General features: G+C 48.2%; 1 protein-coding gene across 1 annotated transcript; it reads right to left on the bottom strand.

Moving 5' to 3' along the window:
* Positions 1–1,934: 1,934 nt before the first annotated feature.
* Positions 1,935–12,517, bottom strand: LOC144582399 (double homeobox protein A-like). Its single transcript, XM_078370885.1, has 2 exons — positions 12,458–12,517; positions 1,935–7,496 (listed from the first exon to the last, which is right to left on the bottom strand). Exons 1-2 carry the CDS (start codon positions 12,515–12,517, stop codon positions 6,819–6,821), a joined length of 738 nt encoding a protein of 245 aa, XP_078227011.1. The 3' UTR covers positions 1,935–6,818.
* Between the last annotated feature and the right edge of the window lie 6,175 nt (positions 12,518–18,692).

Genomic DNA, 18,692 nt, shown 5'->3' with positions numbered 1-18,692 from the left:
CTAAGGTGGGCAGATCACCTGAAATTGGGAGTTTGAGACCAGCCTGACCAACATGGAGAAACACTGTTTCTACTAAAAATACAAAATTAGCCGGCTATACTGGCGCATGCCTGTAATCCCAGCTACCCCCGAGGCTGAGGCAGGGAATGGCTTGAATTGGGGAGACAGAGGTTGCAGTGAGCCGAGACAGTGCTATTGTACTCCAGCCTGGGCAACAAGAGCAAGATTCTGTCTCAAAATTAATTCATTAATTGAAACTTAAAATTTCAGTTGTGGCCAGGCAATGTGGCTCACATCTATAATCTCAGCACTTTGGGAGGCCAAGTCTGGAGGATCACTTTTGCCTAGGAGTTCAAGACCAGCTTGGGCAACATGGCAAAAACCTTGTCTCAAAAAAAAAAAAAAAAAAAGAACACCTGTAGTCCCAGCTACTTGGGAGACTGAAGTGGGAGAATCACCTGAGCCCAGGGAGGTTAAGGCTGCAATGAGCTTTGATTATGCTACCGCACTCTACTCTGGGTGACAGAGTGAGATCCTGTCTTAAAAAAACAAACAAACAAAAAACTCAGTTGAAGCTCCTCCCTCCTCATGCACTCTTCAACTAAGTTCTTTCCCTCCAGAGACAGCCACTATCCTGATTTGGGTGGGTTTCATTTCAGGTAGGTTTTTATGTTTGTATGGCATTTCAATGTATCCATAAACAATGCATGATGTCACTTTGCAGGATCTTATATCTTGTATAAATGTTATCACCCTGTGTGCATCCTTTGATACACAGCTACTGTGTGATAGTCTACTTCCTGGCCACATCACAATTACTTTATCCATTTTGTTGGTGACAGGTCTTGAATAAAGACTTATCTAAGTTTTGCTATTGCAACAATGTTTCAGTAAACATTCTTGTCTCCTTGTGCACATGCATGCATGTCTCAGGGGCAGTGTCCTTCAAACTGTGGATTGAGGCCCATTCATGAGATAGGAAATCAACTTAGTGGGTGAAGATCAGCATTTTTTTTTTTTTTTGAGACAGAGTTTCACTGTTGTTACCCAGGCTGGCATGCAATGACATGATCTCGGCTCACCGCAACCTCCGCCTCCTGGGTTCAAGCAATTCTCCTGCCTCAGCCTCCCGAGTAGCTGGGACTACAGGTGCGCACCACCATGCCCACCTAATTTTTGTGTTTTTAGTAGAGACGGGGTTTCACCTTGTTGACCAGGATGGTCTCAATCTCTTGACCTTGTGATCCACCCACCTCGGCCTCTCAAAGTGCTGGGATTAAAGGCGTGAGCCACCCGCGCCCCGCCAAGATCAGCATTTTTAAAACTCAAAATTGACTAGAAAGTATCAATATTTGTAACACATCATCAGGGTAAATAATAGGGTGAAAGTTGTCTGTTGTGTAATATGTGTGTTATGGGTAACAATATATTTATTATTGAGGATACCTGTCAAAAAGCTTGAGAAGCCCTGCTCTAGAATAAAAACTTAGAAAGTACCATTGCTGGATTACTTCCTAGGAGTTGCCAAATTATTCTCCAATTTAGATTTTTTTTTTTTTTTTTTTTTTTTTTGAGACAGAGTTTCGCTCTTGTTACCCAGGCTGGAGTGCAATGGCGCGATCTCAGCTCACCGCAACCTCCACCTCCCAGGTTCAGGCAATTCTCTTGCCTCAGCCTCCTGAGTAGCTGGGATTACAGGCACATGCCACCATGCCCAGCTAAATTTTTGTATCTTTAGTAGAGACGGGGTTTCACCATGTTGACCAGGATGGTCTCGATCTCTTTGCCTCATGATCCACCCAGCTCGGCCTCCCAAAGTGCTGGGATTACAGGCTTGAGCCACCGCGCCTGGCAAAAAAAAATTTTTTTTTTTTTTGGGTCAATCAATGAGAGCTTTTTATGTTGCTCAGGTTGGCCTTGAACTCACAGCCTCACCTCCTTGAGCACCAGGACAACTGGCCGGAGCCACCATGGCTCCCCAGTTTGGATTTTTTTTTGAGATGCAGTCTCACTCTATAGCCCAAGCTGGAGGGTAGTGGTGCAATCTTGGCTCACTGCAACCTTCACTTCCCAGATTCAAGCCATTCTCCTACCTCAGCCTCCCAAGCACCTGGGACTACAGGTGCTTGCCACCAGGCCCAGCTAATTTTTTTTTTTATTTTTAGTAGAGACAGGGTTTCACCATGTTAGCCTAGATGGTCTCCATCTCCTGAGCTTGTGATCCGCCCACCTCAACCTCCTAAAGTGCTGGGATTACAGGCATGAGCCACCAAGCCCGGCCTTGGATATTCTAATTTACCCTCTTGCCAGCTACATAGGAATGTGCCCACTGAACTGTATCCTAAACCAACACAGAATTTTTAACATGAGATTTCCTTATTCCCCCCCATCAAAGAACATATCATGGGCCATCTTGGATTGAAACACTCTGTCTTTTCTGGCCTCCCTGAGCCAACTGTGAGCTGGATGAAGGAAGCTGTGTCCTTCACTTTGTGTCTCCAGGTCAAGTGAGGAAAATAGTAAGTGCTTGGGGGGGCAAGGTGGGTCACCCCTGTAATCCCAGCACTTTGGGAGACCGAGGCAGGTGGATCACTTGAGGTTAGGAGTTTGAGGCCAGCCTGGCCAACATGATGAAACCCCTGTCTCTACTAAAAATACAAAAATTAGCTGGGCGTGGTGCCATGCAGCAGTAATCCAGCTACTCAGGAGGCTGAGGCAGGAGAATCACTTGAACCCAGGAGGCAGAAGTTGCAGTGAGCCGAGATCATGCCATTGCACTCCAGCCTGGTGACAAGAGGGAAACTCCATCTCAAAAAAATAAAAGAAAAAGAAAACAGTATGTGCCTAATAAATCTGCATGGAATTGAACTGTCAAGGAGAAAGAGGTGGGGAAAGCATATAAACTACATCAGGAGATACATACACAAGGAGACCGCGAGAGCGCCAGCTTGGGGTGTCAGGTGCCTGGGTTCCCTGGGTGGGGAGCACAGAGCTCCCAGAGACACTCTAAGGAACTGGGAACTGATGGACTGCACCTCTTCCAAGTGGCTTGAGTGGAACGCTGTTAAGCTGGAGCCAAGTTCAGGCCCAGGAAGGAGTCACCATCATCCCCCTCATGACCGATCTGCCTGGCCCAGGCCCCAACCTCAATTGCTGGTTATCTCCCAGCACCCACCAGCTCCACCTCCAAGGCTCCTCTCCCAGAGAGAATAAGAAGCTCTGATCAGGATTCCCAGGAAGCCAGTGATTTTAGGGGCTTCTGGGTGGGAGGTCTGGGGGCCAGGAACTGGTAAAAGAATCACTTTTAACCCTCTCTCTCTCTTTTTTTTTGAGACGGAGTTTCACTCTTGTTGCCCAGGCTGGAGTGCAGTGGCACAATCTCAGCGCTCACTGCAACTTCTGCCTCCCGAGTTCAAGCCATTCTCCTGCCTCAGCCTCCCAAGTAGCTGGGACTACAGGTGCACACCACCACACCCAGCTAATTTTTTATAGTTTAGTAGAGACGGGATTCACCATTTTGCCCAGGCTGGTCTCGAACTCCTGAGCAATCCACCCACCTCTGCCTCCCAAAGTGATGGGATTATAGGCATGAGCCACCATGCCAAGCCAGACCTGAGGATTGTTTTCAAAAGAGACAGAGAGAGAGAGAGAGAGAGAGAGAGAGAGAGAGAGAGAGAGAGAGAGAGAGGAGAGAGAGAGGAGAGAGAGAGAGCAAGCGCTAAAGGAATGACCATCTATTGGTGGAATTTTGTTTCAAATGGATGACCAAGAATAGGACATGTATAAGGCAAACTTTTAACAAGATCTCCACAAATCAGGCCTCCAAGTCCCCTTCCCTGTTTAGTAATCTGTTTTTGATTGCCTGTTATACCCGATGGCTAGGAGGAAGCTGGGGGGCTAGGCTGAGCTGCCAAACCCCCTGAGTTCTGAATCTGAGTTGGGAGTGGTGGGGATTGCAGTGGAGGTTAATTACAGTTCCCAGTTGCCCTCTGAAGTCACCCCATCCTGAAGCCCAGGTTGGCATTTTGGCAGGAGCTCCCAAAGAGAGGGGGTGGCCTCTGGCCATTCTTTCTCTCTCCAGATGCTCGAGGTAGACCCTGAACCAAGAGGGAAGCGGGGCAGGTTTCTGTGAGTATGCCCAGGCCTTGGCACCTCACCTGCCAACAAGAAAGGTGTGTTGGGAGGGGGAGCATCAGCCCTGTAATCCTGCTGGGAAAGGAGAGCGGTGTGGAAAACTTCCCCAGGGGCAGGGCCAGGCAGGAAGAAGCAGGCTTTGTCTGAGGGAGACAGAGGTGAAACGCATGACGTCAAGTCCACCTGGGCTGGGCCTGGCCTCCAGCCGCACCCCACCCCATCTTGGCAGGACTGAGGCCCTCCCAGCCAATTCTTGCCCTGGCTGCCTGGCCAAAGCTGGGAACGATGAAATGGGGGTTCACCCACTATACAGGACCTGCTCCCTTGCTGGGCTTGTCAGCCTGTTTCTGAATCATTGAGAAGGAAAAGGTCATGCATGGAGGGCTGTGCCTCCCAAGGGGGCAGGGAGGGGTCACAGCTGAGGCTCCAGAGTGGAGAGGGAGAGAAAGGCCTGCTGTTTGCCCAGGAGCTGAGCAGACACTGGGGCCCTTGTCCTAGGGCAGTAGGGGGAGGCTGCCGGCCAGATGGAGAGAAGCCGGCCTGGCCTCAGCAGTTGGCCTCTTCCTCCCACAGTCCCACCGGCTGCTGGGCCGGCCTGAGAACAGAGGAGGCTGGGCTGAGGTCTGAGGGATTACAGCTCCCAACCCCCCCCAGGCACCACAATGCAGAGACAGCCAGGCCTCAGAAACATCCCAAGGGGCTGAATGCAGTGCTGCCTTCCGGAGGCCCCGGTGCTGCAAACATCCTCAGAGTCTGGCCTTCAAAGTTGGGCAGATTTTCTCTGGAAGGGGTTTATTTGGGAGAAGATCCCCGGAAGCACAAGCCTGGTTGGCACTGGGGCTCGACCCTGCTGGCAACATTCTCAGGGGCTGTGCCCTACAGCCTCAGGTTGTCCCACCAAGGGGTGGGAGAGCCGAGGTGGGGAGCAGGTTGTTTAACCACTAACTCCTGCACTTGTTGGTGGAGGGTAGTACTAGGACTTTAATCCCAGCATCCCCGTGTCCCTGTGGAGAGGGAGGAAGCCCAGGACAGAGGAACAGCCTAGCAGAAACCGTGGAAGGACTCAGAGGGGCACTGAGAGCCCCAACCTAGGTCCTCTGCTTTTTTTTTTTTTTTTTTTTTTCTTTTTCAACAAACATTTATTGAGCACCTGCTGTGGGCCACACACTGGCAATGAAGCAAAGGTATATTAGTTCCTTGCTTACTCCAAAAACTTTGTGCCTTAAAACACACACTTATTGTCTTATAGTTCAGGAATGCAGAAGTCCTAAAACCGAGGTGTTGTCAGGCTGGTTTCTCCTCAGGAGGTTCTAGAGGAAAATCCTTGCATCTTCCAGTAGTGGCCCAGAATGCTGGGACGCGCTGATATTTATTGTATACAAGGCAGGGGGGCAGGATAAGGAAAGTGACTCATCTGACATGATTGATAGGGTCAAGCAAATCACGTGCTTATAGTACAGGGGCCCCTCCCTCTCAGGCAGCCGCTGCAAGGAGGGGAGGCACAAACATCAGCATCTTTCTATGCACTTATCAGAAAGATCAAAGGCATTTAGGATTCTGCTATTCTTACTTCTCACGATTTCTAAGGAGCTCTGGGTGGGAAAGCAGAACGTGAAAGTGGACAAGGATGGTGACCACTGGAGCACAGCACCACAGAGAGGCATTTAAGCCCCTGGATGTCTGTGCAGGCCTGGCTAATGTCAGGCCTTTCTCAAGAGCCGGGCAGAGCAGAGTGTTCTCTGAGCTCCCCCCGGTAATAGGGAAACTTCCCTTCATGGCCTGCTAAGTAACAGGGCGCCTTCCCAGTGTGTGGCCCCTTAGCACAAGGCCTAACTGCTAAGTAATGGTGCCTTCCCAGGTGCTGGCATTATCACAAGGCTCTCACTGTCGCCTCAGGATCACTTCTCAAAATGTCCCTTCAGTTGCTAATTATATTTCACCCGATTATGTCTATACTATAAGACTAAAATGATTCTATGCTATAAAACTAGAGCAAAGATTAATAATAGAGAATTATGGGCCAGATGCAGTGGCTCACACCTGTAATCCCAGCACTTTGGGAGGCTGAGGCGGGCAGATCACCTGAGGTCAGAAGTTGGAGACCAGCCTGACCAATACGGTGAAACCTCATCTTTAAAAAAATTAAAAATAAAAAAAAATAAGGCCGGGCGCGGTGGCTCATGCCTGTAATCCCAGCACTTTGGGAGGCCGAGGCGGGTGGATCACGAGGTCAAGAGATCGAGACCATCCCGGTCAACATGGTGAAACACTGTCTGTACTAAAAATATGAAAATTAGCAGGGCCTGGTGGTGCACACCTGTAGTCCCAGCTACTCGGGAGGCTGAGGCAGGAGAATCACTTGAACCCAGGAGGCGGAGGTTGCGGTGAGCTGAGATTGTGCCATTGCACTCCAGTCTGGGTAACAACAGCAAGCCTCCATCTCAAAAAAAATAAATAAATAAAAGAGAATTATGATTTAATAAGATTGATTATATAATTGATTATGTGATTGTTTCCAAATCTATCTGGTAGCATTGCTATAACTAAGTGATCAGTTATTTATGATACTGGGGACAGATTGTGCCTTCAGTCTCTTGCCTTGGCACCTGGGCAACAGTCTTCCCCAAGACTGCAGAGATTTGGGGCCCAACTGATAATATAAAGTACGCTAACCTTGACCGTGTTCACCATGCTCTGGCTCTAGAGGGATGAGAGTCGCTGGGGAAGTTGGTGCCATTTTGTGTATCTTCTGCACCTTGCAGTCCCTCAGAAATCTTGCCCTGGTCTTCTGGTTCTAAGAACACAAGTTCCCTTTTTCTCTGGAGATGAAATCTAGATCTTCGATTTTGGAACCAAATTTGGACTCTTAACTCTGGAACACCAATTTCCTTAGCAAGCTGTTCTCTGTAATGAATCCCAGGGTGTGGGTTTTTCGTAACTGCCTCAATGAGAGTGCATAACTGAAAGGTGCCGTACACGGCACGACACCGTCTGGCTTCTCTACTTTGAAAATCCGTATCAGATTGGTCTTGCCCATGGCTCTGGCTTGATTCTAAAGTCTCAGATCCTGGTCTTTTCCGGAATCCAAACCTAGCTCTTCGATTCTGAAACCAATTCTGGATTCTGGACTCTTCTGTGTTGATTTCTAAAGCAAGTTTTTGTCTGGTGGCACAACCTAGGTAGGGCTTTTGATTGAAGGTATTGATGAGGATTTTCAACTGATCTTCTGTGAATTTGGTGCGGCTGCGCCTATGATTTGTTTCTACCATCTTGTGTGAAGAGGTGTCCTCGGCCACGCTGGAAGAGTCCTGGAGACTGAGCCAGTGTCTGGACTTTTTTTTTTTTGAGAAGGAGTTTTGCTCCTGTTACCCAGGCTGGAGTGCAGCGACGCGATCTCGGCTCATTGAAACCTCCGCCTCCTGGGTTCAGGCAATTCTCCTGCCTCAGCCTCCTGAGTAGCTGGGATTACAGGCACGTGCCACCATGCCCAGCTAATTTTTTGTAGAGATGGGGTTTCACCATGTTGACCAGGATGGTCTAGATCTCTTGACCTCGTGATCCACCCGCCTCGGCCTCCCAAAGTGCTGGGACTACAGGCGTGAGCCACCGCGCCTGGCGTTTTTGTTTTTGTTTTTGTTTTTTTATGACGGGGTTTCACCATGTTGGTCAGGCTGGTCTTGAACTCCCGACCTCAGGTGATCCACCTGCCTTGGCCTCCAAAGTGCTTGGATTATACGTGTTTGCCACCATGCCCAGCCAGTCCTCTGCCTTTTCCTCCACATCTCCAATCACTCATTCATCCCATAAACCCCCAGTGGGTGCCTGCTGCCTGCCAGTCTCATGTGGGGCTCATTTCACAGGAAACATTCAGATCCCTGTCACTTTGCTGCAGGAAGCAGCAGAGTATGGAATCTGAAGGTCCCTGGAAGAGGGTCCCAGGAATGGGAGGGCCTGTGGTCAGTCTCCTTGAGTTCCAAAGGGTGGTTCCCAGAGTACAGAGATGGATTCCTGCCAAGCATTGCCCACAGTCAGCTGAGTTCTCAGGTGAACCAACCCTGAAGGACCATTACACTGGCATTCTCCTCTCCCCTCCCAGTCAAAGCAGGGGCATGAAGGGGAGGATTCCCCAAGGGCCTAGGTGCCCCTGGTTGCCATGGACCCCAGCTGCAGCCCAGCTCCTGAACCCCTGCAAGCCTGTGGTAGACATGGATTGGGCCAAGCTGAACATCAGAAGCTCCTTCCTGTGGTTGGCACTGCTGTCATTCTATGCTCTATTTCAAAGCATAACCACTCCCAGGAGTGACCCCAGCATACTAGTAGCCCTCTGTGTTTGTCTGGAGTTGGCTGGGGGAGCAGAAAGGAAAGCTACCCAGAGCGAGGCACATGGGGACGATTCAGAAAGGAGGAATAAATAACCAACCATCGCCAGCACCCGATGCCCCCCCAGGTGGTGCCATGGTGCTTAGGTGTGTTGGTGCTTAGTCTTAACTCATTCTAATCCCCATTTTACAGATGGGGAAACTGAGGCTTACCAAGCTGTTGGGACTTGCTGTCAATCAAACAGCTAATGGTTCATTCCTGTGCTCCAGATGGGGAATGGAAAGTCAGCTGTTTGGTGAAGGCTGTACAGCAAGGCATCCTCATTTGTCACATAAGGAAAGCTCAGGGAGGTGAAGGGGTTTGCTCAATGTCACAATCTAATAAGTGACAGAGTTGGGACTTAAACTCAGGTCTGCTTGTCACCAGAGCCTGTAGGCGTCACCTCAGTGCTGCAGAATAGTCACAGCTGGGGAATCTGGGAGGATAATCTCTTTTCACTCAGGTGTTACACTCAGACAAAGGCAGGGCAGCCCAGCAGAGGACCCCTCACAGACCCTGCCCTGAACACTTCCCCAGCAGTGGCTGGGAGGAGCCTCAAAGTTGGGACAGGGACTTCACCAAAGCCTATCTCCAGCCTCCACCTGCAGCTGCCTCCAAGATCTTCTGTGATCCCACCGTCCGGTGGTGAGGCCCTGGCCCACTCCCTCCATCCTGAGCCAGACAGGCCTTTGAGCCCAGAGTGAGTTTTCTCTGGCACCATAGTCTGTGGACCACACACAGGCTCCACCTGCCCTGCTTCCAGCTGACTCCAAAGCCAATCGCAGAGATTCATTAGCTCTCCCTTTGCCCCACAGACTAAATGCACAGCAGGAAGATAAGAGGTTAGACAGCAGGGAGGACTTCCAGGTTGTTGAGAATGGAGATGTGAAGATTGGGTGACAGAGGTCGTGGTGTTCTTTTAAAAAGGAAAATGCAGGAATGCAGGCTGCCTGACTAAACCCCCAAATTCAGGGGTTCCGGACTGATTAACTTTTTTTTTTTTTTTTGCCTTTGCAGCTCTCTCCCTTCAGGGCCTGGGTGCTGGGAGTGGGAACTGGAAGGCTGCCTCTGGAACCTGTTCAGACCTCCAACCAGGACTACACCCGACAGCTCACATTGTTCCCATTCATAATAATTAGTATTTCGTGAACACTTACTACAGGCTCTTTATGTCTATATTAACTCAATCCCCAAATGGCCCTATGGGAGGGGAGGGGTCCTATTATCATGCCTACTTGACAGATGAGAAAACTGAGGCCCAAGGCCCTCTGCCGGACTCTTCATCTTCCCACGTCTGCCCATCCTCAAGGTCTCCCTTCCTGAAAGGTCATGCCAAGGACCTCTGGCCTCTCTCTCTTCTGCTCTCCACAATGCAATCAGTGCTTAGGGACCTCCCTGTTTGGGCCTAGGCTCTCCAGGCCAAACTGCCACTGCCTAGCTCTTAACCTTGAGCAAAAGCCTTCTCTAAACCTCAGCTTTCTTATCTGTCAAATGGGGACTATGAAGGTAGAGGACTGATATGGTGTGGATATTTGTCCCCTCCAAATCTCATATGGAAATGTCATCCTCAGTGTTGGAGGTGGGGCTTGGTGGGAGGTGTTTGGGTTAAGGGGGTGGATGCCTCTTGAATGACTGGTGCCCTCCTCATGGTAATGAGTGAGTCTTTGCTCTGGGTTTGTACAGTATCTGGTTGTTTAAAAAAAAAAATGTGGCACCTCCCCACTCCCCGATCTCTTTCTTGCTTTCTCTTTCACCATGTGACATGCCTGCTCCTGCTCTGCTGTCCACCATGACTGGAAGCTTCCTGAGGCCTCACCAGGTGCCATGCTTCCTGTGCAGTTCCTGCAGAACTGTGAGCTGATCAAACCTCTTTTCTGTATAAATTACATAGCCTTAGATATTTGTTCTTTTTTTTTTATTATTTTTTTTAAAGATGGGATTTCAGCATGTTGGTCAGGCTCGTCTTGAACTCCCGACCTCAGGTGATTCACCTGCCTTGGCCTCCAAAGTGCTTGGATTACAGGCGTGAACCACCATGCCCAACCACCTTAGATATTTGTTTTATAGCAATGCAAGAATGGACTAACACTGAAAATTGGTACCAAGAGTGGGGCATTGCTATAAAAATACCTGAAGATGTGAAAGTGGCTTTGGAACTGGATAATGGGTAGAGGCTGGAAGAGTTTGGAGGGTTCAGAGGAAGACAGGAAGTTGAGGGGAAGTTTGGAACTTCTCAGAGACTGGTCAAGTGGTTTCGACCAAAATGGTGATGGTGAGATGGATACTGAAGGTCAGGCTGATGAGGTCTCAGATGGAAATGAGGAAGTTATTGGGAACTGGAGTAAAGCTCACCCGTGTTATGTCCTTGCAAAGAACTTGGCTGCACTGTCTCCATGCTCTAAGGATTTGAGGAAGTTTGAACTTAAGAGTGATGACTTGGGGTATCTGATGGAATAAATTTCTAAGCAGTAAAGCATTCAATATGTGGCCTGACTGCTTCTAACAACCTATTATCAGATATGGGAGCAAATAAATGACTTAAAGTTAGAATTTTTATTTAAAAAGGAAGTAGAGCTTAAAAGCTTGGAAACTTTGCAGCCTGACCATGTGGCAGAAAATCATTTTCTTTCTTTTTTTTTAAAGATGGGGTTTTCACCATGATGGCTAGACTGGTCTTGAACTCTTAACCTCAGGTGATCCACCCACCTCAGCCACTCAAAGTGCTGGGATTACAGGCGTGAGCCACCGCGCCCAGCAGCATTTTTTTTTTTTTTTTTTTGAGACACAGTTTTAAGCTTTTGTTGCCTGGACTGGAGTGCAATGTCATGATCTCGGCTCATAGCAACCTCCACCTCGTGGGTTCAAGCGATTCTTCTGCCTCAGCCTCCTGGGTAGCTGGGACTACAGGCATGTGCCACCACGCCTGGCTAATTTTTTGTATTTATTTGAGAAGGGGTTTCACCATGTTGGTCAGCTGGTCTCAAACTCCCAACCCCAAGTTATCCACCTGCCTTAGCCTCCCAAAGTACTGGGATTACAGGCATGAGCCACTGCATCCAGCGCATTTTCTTTTTTCTTTTTTTTTTGAGATGGAGTTTCATGCTCCTATTGTTCAGGTTGGAGTGCAACGGTGCGATCTCGGGTCACTGCAACCTCTGCCTCCTGGGTTCAATCAATTCTCCTGACTCAGCCTTCCTAGTAGCTGGGATTACAGATGCCCACCACCAAACCCAGCTAATTTTTTTTTTGTTTTTTGAGACCGGGTCTGGCTCTGTTCCCCAGGCTGGAGTGCAGGCACGATCTCAACTCACTGCAACCTCCAATTCCTGGGTTCAAGGGATTCTCCTGCCTCAATTTCCTGAGTAGCTGGGATTACAGGCACCTGCCACCTCGCCCGGCTTATTTTTGTATTTTTAGTACAGATGGGGTTTCACCATGATGGCCAGGCTGGTCTCAAACTCCTGACCTCATGATCCACCCACCTCATCCTCCCAAAGTGCTGTGATTACAGGAATAAGCTGCCACGCCTGGCCAATTTTTTTGTATTTTTAGTAGAGACAGGGTTTCACTTTGTGGGCCAATCTGGTCTCAAACTCATGACTTCAGGCAATCCACCCGCCTCATTCTCCCAAAGTACTGGGATTACAGGCATGAGCCACTGTGCCAGGCTAGTGAAAAAAGTATTTTCGGAAGAGGAATACAAGCAGGCTGTGGAGCAATCACTTGCTAGAGAAATTTCCAAGACTAAAAGGAAGCCAAGTGCTAATATCCAAGACAATGGAAAAAAAGGCCTCAAGGGCATTTCAGAAATCATTAGAGCAGCCCCTCCCATCACAGACCCAGAGGCCTAGGAGGAAAGACTTGTTACCTGGTCCAGGCCCAGGGTCCTGCTGCCCTGCCCAGCTTTGAGACAGAGCTACCCACATCCCAGCTGCTCCATGTCCAGCTATGGCTCAAAGGGCACCAGATATGGCTTGGGCTGCCATTCTGGAGTGTGCAACCCATAAGCCTTGGCAGCTCCCATGTGGCGTTAAGTCTGCATGTGCACAGACTGCGCATGAAGAAGGCTTGACAGCTTTCCCTAGATTTCAGAGAATGTATGAGAAAGGCTGGGTGCCCAAGGCAGAAGCCTGCCACAGGGGAGGAGAGATGTGGAATTGGAATCCCCACACAGAGTCCCCATCAGGACACTGCCTAGTGGAGCTGTGGGAAGGGGACTGCCATGCTCCAGACCTCAGAACGGTAGAGCCATGGGCAGCTTGCCTCCTGAGCCTGGAAAAGCTGCAGGCACTCAACTTCAACCAAGAGCACCCCCAGGGGCTGCACTCTGCAAAGCCACAAGGCCAGAGCTCCCCAGTGGAACAGGGAGTCAAAGGAGATTATTTCAAAGCTTTAAGATTTAATGACTGCCCTGCTGGATTTAGGACTTGTGTGGGGTCTCTTGCCTCTTTCTTTTGGCACATTTCTCTCTTTGGAAATGAGAATGTTTATTCGATGCCTGTACTACCACCGTATCTGGGAAGTAAGTAACTTGTCTTTCATTTCACAGGTTCAGAGGTGGAAGAAATTCATCTCTGGGTGAGACTTTGGACTTGGGACTTTTGACCGATTGATAGTGAAACAAGTTGAGACTTTTGGGGACTATTGGGAAGGGATGATTGTATTTTGCAGTGTGAGGATATGAGATTTGGAGGGTCATGGGGCAATATGACATGGTTTGGTTATTTGTCCCCTCCAGCTCTCATGTTGAAATATAATCCCAAGTGTTGGAAGTGGGGACTGGTGGGAGGTGCTTGGGTCATGAGGATGATCCCTTATGAATAGCTTGGTGCCCTCCTTGCAGTGATGAGAGAGTTCTTGCTCTGAGTTTATGTGAGATCGGGCCGGGCGCGGTGGCTCACGCCTGTAATCCAGCACTTTGGGAAGCCGAGGCGGGTGGATTATGAGGTCAAGAGATGGAGACCGTCCTGGTCAACATGGTGAAACCCCGTCTTTACTAAAAATACAAAAAATTAGCTGGGCATGGTGGCACGTGCCTGTAATCCCAGCTACTCAGGAGGCTGAGGCAGGAGAATTGCCTGAACCCAGGAGGCAGAGGTTGCGGTGAGCCGAGATTGTGCCATTGCACTCCAGCCTGGGTAACGAGCGAAACTCCAACTCAAAAAAAAAAAAAAAAAAAGTGTCTCTACAAAAAAAAAATTAATAAATAATAAATTAATAAATATAAATAAAAAAAGTGTGGCGCCTACTACCACTTTCTCTCATCAGCTCTCTTTCTCTTTCTCTTTTTTTTTAAATTTAAAAACAGGGTTTCACCATGTTGGTCAGGCTGGTCTTGAACACTCAACCTCAGGAGATCCGCCTGCCTTGGCACCCAAAGTGCTTGGATTACAGGTATGAACTACCATGTCTATCTGCTCTCTCTCACCATGTGAGACACCTGCTTCCCTTTGCCTTCTACCATGATTGCAAGCTTCCTGAGGCCTTCACAAGGAACAGATGCTGGTGTCATACTTCCTGTACAGCCTGCAGAACCATGAGCCAATGAAACTCTTTTCTTTATGAATTACCCAGTGTCAGGCATTTCTTCATAGCAATGCAAATGGAGTAACACAAGGACTCTGGTGAGTATGAATACTCTTATCTGGCTTCAGCAAGATAAGAGACATTGTACCCAATGACCAGTCCCTGGCACTGAGCCCATACTTAAAAGAGGCAGGTCATCTTGGCTAGATTTATTATATATGTTCTATTATTATTATTATTATTTTGAGAGGGAGTTTTGCTTTTGTTGTCCAGGCTGGAGTGCAATGGTACAACCTCAGCTCACTGCAACTTCCGCCTCCCGGGTTTGAGCGACTCTCCTGCCTCATCCTCTAGAGTAGCTGGGATTCCAGGTGCCTGCCACCACCCCCAGCTAATTTTTTGTATTATTAATAGAGACGGGGTTTCACCATGTTGGCCAGGCTGGTCCTGAACTCCTGACCTCAGGAGATCTGCCCACCTCGGCCTCCTGAAGTGCTGGGATTACAGGTGTAAACCACCGTGCCCAACCCTGCTCTCTTATTATTAATAGTACTTCATGATCATAACTGGATTTCATCTCCCAGCCTGATTATAAGTTTGTTGAAGACTCATCTTGGAACCTCTGTCTTGGTTTAGGTTCCCCAGGATGCAGACCCTGAGACAAAGGTTAGAGGACACACACTTGAATGTGTGTGTGTGGGGGGGGGTGCCCACGGCAAACACCAGCAGAGGAATGGAGAAGTGACATGGGAGGGAAGGATGCCAAGAATGGAGACGTCATGGAACCAGTCACCACTGTGAGCAGTTACAGCCCTCTGGAGAGCTCAGAGAGCCAGGCTAGAGTATGCCTCAGAGTTGACCCACGCCAGCTGCCAGGCAGCAAGGGGTTTGATGTTTCATTGATTAATTATTCTGAGACAAGGTCTTGCTCTGTCATCCAGGCTGCAGTGCAGAGGCACAATCATGGCTCACTGTAGTCTCAACTTCCTGGGCTCAGGTGATCCTCCTGCCTCAGCCTCCCAAGGAGCTGGGACTATAGGTGCATGCCACCATGCCCAGATAATTTTTTACTTTTTTTTTTCTTTCAGCTGGAGTTTCGCTCTGTTGCCCAAGCTGGAGGGAATGGCACAATCTCGGCTCACTGCAACTTCCACCTCCCAGGAACAAGCCATTCTCCTGCCTCAACCTCCCAAGTAGTTGGGAGTACAGGCGTGTGCCACAATGCCCAGCTAATCCTTTGTATTTTTAGTAGAAACAGGGTTTCAACATGTTAGCCAGGCTGGTCTTGAACTCTTAACCTCAGCTGATCCGCCCTCCTTGGCCTCCTAAAGTGCTGAGATTACAAGCATGAGCCACTGCGCCCGGCCCAATTTTTTACTTTTTGTAGAGACGTGGTCTCATTATGTTTCTCAGACTGATCTCAAACTCCTGGGCATAAGCAATCCTCCTGCCTCAACCTCTCAAAGTGCTGGGATTACAGCAGTGAGCCACCTTGCACCCAGCCTCTTTTTTTTAAGAGATAAGAACTTTCGGCCAGGCACAGTGGCTCACGCCTGTAATCCTAGCACTTTGGGAGGCTAAGGCGGGCAGATTGCCTGAGGTCAGGAGTTTGAGATCAGCCTGACCAACATGGAGAAACCCCGTCTCTACTAAAAATACAAAACTATTGGGGCATGGTGGCACATGCCTGTAATCCCAGCTACTTGGGAGGCTGAGGCAGGAGAATCACTTGATCCTGGGAGGTGGAGGTTGCAGTCAGCTGAGATCACGCCACTGCATTGCAGCCTGGGCAACAAGAGCCATACTACATCTCAAAAAAAAAAGAGAGAGACTGCAACTTAAAAAAAAATTCTTGCTCTATTGCCTAGGCCTGAGTGTAGTGGCAGGATCATAGCTCACTGCGCCTTGAACTCCTGGGCACAAGTGATCCTCCCACCTCAGCCTCCCGAGTCACTAGGATGACAGATGCATGCCACCATGCCCAGAAGGGTGTTTTTTCATCAACTGCTGGTCGGTCATTGCTTGAAGGCTGCTTCTTTAACTCTCTGGACCTCCGGCCTGCCCTGTGACCATGACCAGCCATCCTCCCACAGACAGAAAAAAGGCAGAGAGTTGCCCAAGAGCTCAGTAAACAGTCTTCATAGGTAGGGAGGAAAGCTGAGAGGGATGCAGGCAGACACCCAGGGCAACTGCCGCAACTTTTTCCCATTCCTGTAGCCTTCCTGCCAACAGGCCACTTCGAGGATGCTGCAGTCCCCTCCCTCACAGGTGACTGTTTTTGCTGTCATCTATCTGTGTGTTCATATAAGCATGTAGGTGTGTATTTGGACCGGGTTTCACAGTCACAAGGAATGTTCAACTGCTAAAAAGGTGAATGGGGGCTGGCCATGGTGGCTCACACCTGTGATCCCAGCACTTTGGGAGACCGAGGCTGGTAGATCAATTGATGTCAGGAGTTCAAGACCAGCCTAGCCAACATAGTAAAAAGCTGTCTCTACTAAAACTACAAAAATTAGCCAGGCATGGTGGCACACGCCTGTAATCTCAGCTACTGGGGAGGCAGAGGCAGGAGAATCGCTTGAACCCAGGAAGCGGAAGTTGCAGTGAGCCGAGATCACGCCACTGCACTCCAGCCTGGGTAACAAAAGCGAAACTCCATCTCAAAAATATATATATATAACTAAGCTTCACATTCCATTAGTGAATCATACTCAGGCCCAAAATACAAGATAAAATCAACTGCCCACCATATCTGAAGGAAAAGTTGAAAAGACAATAGATAACTATAAATAATCAGGTTATTACAAGGGAACTAAAGATGAGTAAAACAAAGCCCTTCATCTCAAGAAATTCCAAGTTCAGTAAGGAGAGAAAAGGCAACAGAAACGATGAATCAAGGTCTCTCCCACACACCCATTTCTCTCCACTCCAGTGCCACCATTGATAGTCTAAGCTGCCATCACTTTTCTTCTGGATCACAGACATAGCCTCATTGGCCTTTCTGCTTCTATTTTGCCCCTTAAAAATGTAAATCAAATCAACTTCCAAAAACTCTACAAAACTGGGGTTTAATTTAAAATAACATGGGAGAGGAAGTGGCTGAGCATATAGATGAAGCAAGATTGGTCACACAGTGACAGCTGCTAAAGCTGGTGGCAAGTCTTAAAATGTTAGTACCATAAGGCCGGGCACGGTGGTTCACACCTGTAATCCCAGCACTTTGGGAGGCCGAGATAGGTGGATCACCTGAGGTCAGGAGTTCGAAACCAGCCTGGCTAACATGGTGATACCCCATCTCTATTAAAATAAATTAATTAATTTTAAAAGTTGGTACCATTAAAAAAAAAATTAGTATCATAAACCAGTCTAAATGCTTTTAAATTTTTCCATAGTAAGAAAAAATATGATTATAGGCACCATTTGGCTTCCACCGCCCTTTCCTTGCTCACTCTCACCTAGTCACAAAGGTCTTCTATCTGCTCCTAAAATACACCAAGCTCTGTTCTCCCTCAGGGTCGTGGCACCTGTGGCTCTCTCTTCCTTTTATTTGAGATGGAGTCTCGTTCTGTTGCCGAGGCTGTAGTGTAGTGGTGTGATCTCAGCTCACTGCAACCTCCACCTCCCAGGTTCAAGCAATTCTACTGCATCAGCCTCCCAAGAAGCCAAGATTACAGGCATGTGCCACCACGCCCAGCTAATTTTGTATTTTTAGTAGAAATGGGGTTTTCTCCATGTTGGTCAGGCTGGTCTTGAACCCACAACCTCAGGTGATCCACCTGCCTCAGCCTCCCAAAGTGCTGGGATTCAAGGCGTGTGCCACGGTGCCCGGCCCTACTCTCTCTTATTTTTAAAACTAGCTCCTTTCTCATTCTTAAAGTCTCACATCTCCTTGCCTCATCATCCTATCTAAACCAATTACGTTTATTCCTTAATCACTCTACTTTTCTATTTCCATTCTGTCATAATGATCTGCTTACTTTATAATCTATTGCCTCGCTACAATAGAAGAGCCATGAGAGCACAAGCTCTTGTCTTTTCTGTTCATTATTAAATACCTCGTGTAGTATTTCGTAATGATGATCAATAAACACTTGTTGACTGAATGAATGGCCAAATATCTTAAGTGTTACTAGTACACCTGGAATGGGCGACCTTGAAGAATGTTTACTCCCCAATATAGGGAAGAGTAAGGCCTTTATTTTAGTAACTGCAGTACTCCAAGTACGGATTTCTTAAAACTTAACCACTGTTAATAAATAAGACGACTCATTTGAGACATAGAACATGCAAATGAAATACATCAAAATATAACTCTGCACATTAGATCACCTTTTTCAAAATTCCTAGAAAAAGCAGGGATCTAAGAGTCAGATAAAACTGGGTTCAGCTCTCAGCTGCATTACCTAAGAGTGGGGTAATCTTAGCCAAGCCACTTAACTGCTTATTTTGAGATTATCTACCCCCTAGAAATACAGTAAGCATTAAAAGGTAATAAAGACTGGCACAAAACTGGAACTCAATAACAGTTCACTTCTCCTGCAGGGGGAAAAAAAATCACTCATAAAGGGGGAAGAAGTAGGCAAGGGGAATTACATAAAAGGACAAAAGTAGTTGGGAACAAAGCTCAAGACTGTTTAGTCTTTTGTTTGTTCAAATACGTTTGATTTCAGGCT

The sequence above is a fragment of the Callithrix jacchus genome, chromosome 4 (assembly GCF_049354715.1).
Source record: "Callithrix jacchus isolate 240 chromosome 4, calJac240_pri, whole genome shotgun sequence".
Classification (NCBI taxonomy): Eukaryota; Metazoa; Chordata; class Mammalia; order Primates; family Cebidae; genus Callithrix; species Callithrix jacchus.
The sequence above is the reverse complement of the archived record's forward strand: the minus strand, read 5'-3'. Positions and strand labels throughout refer to the sequence as shown.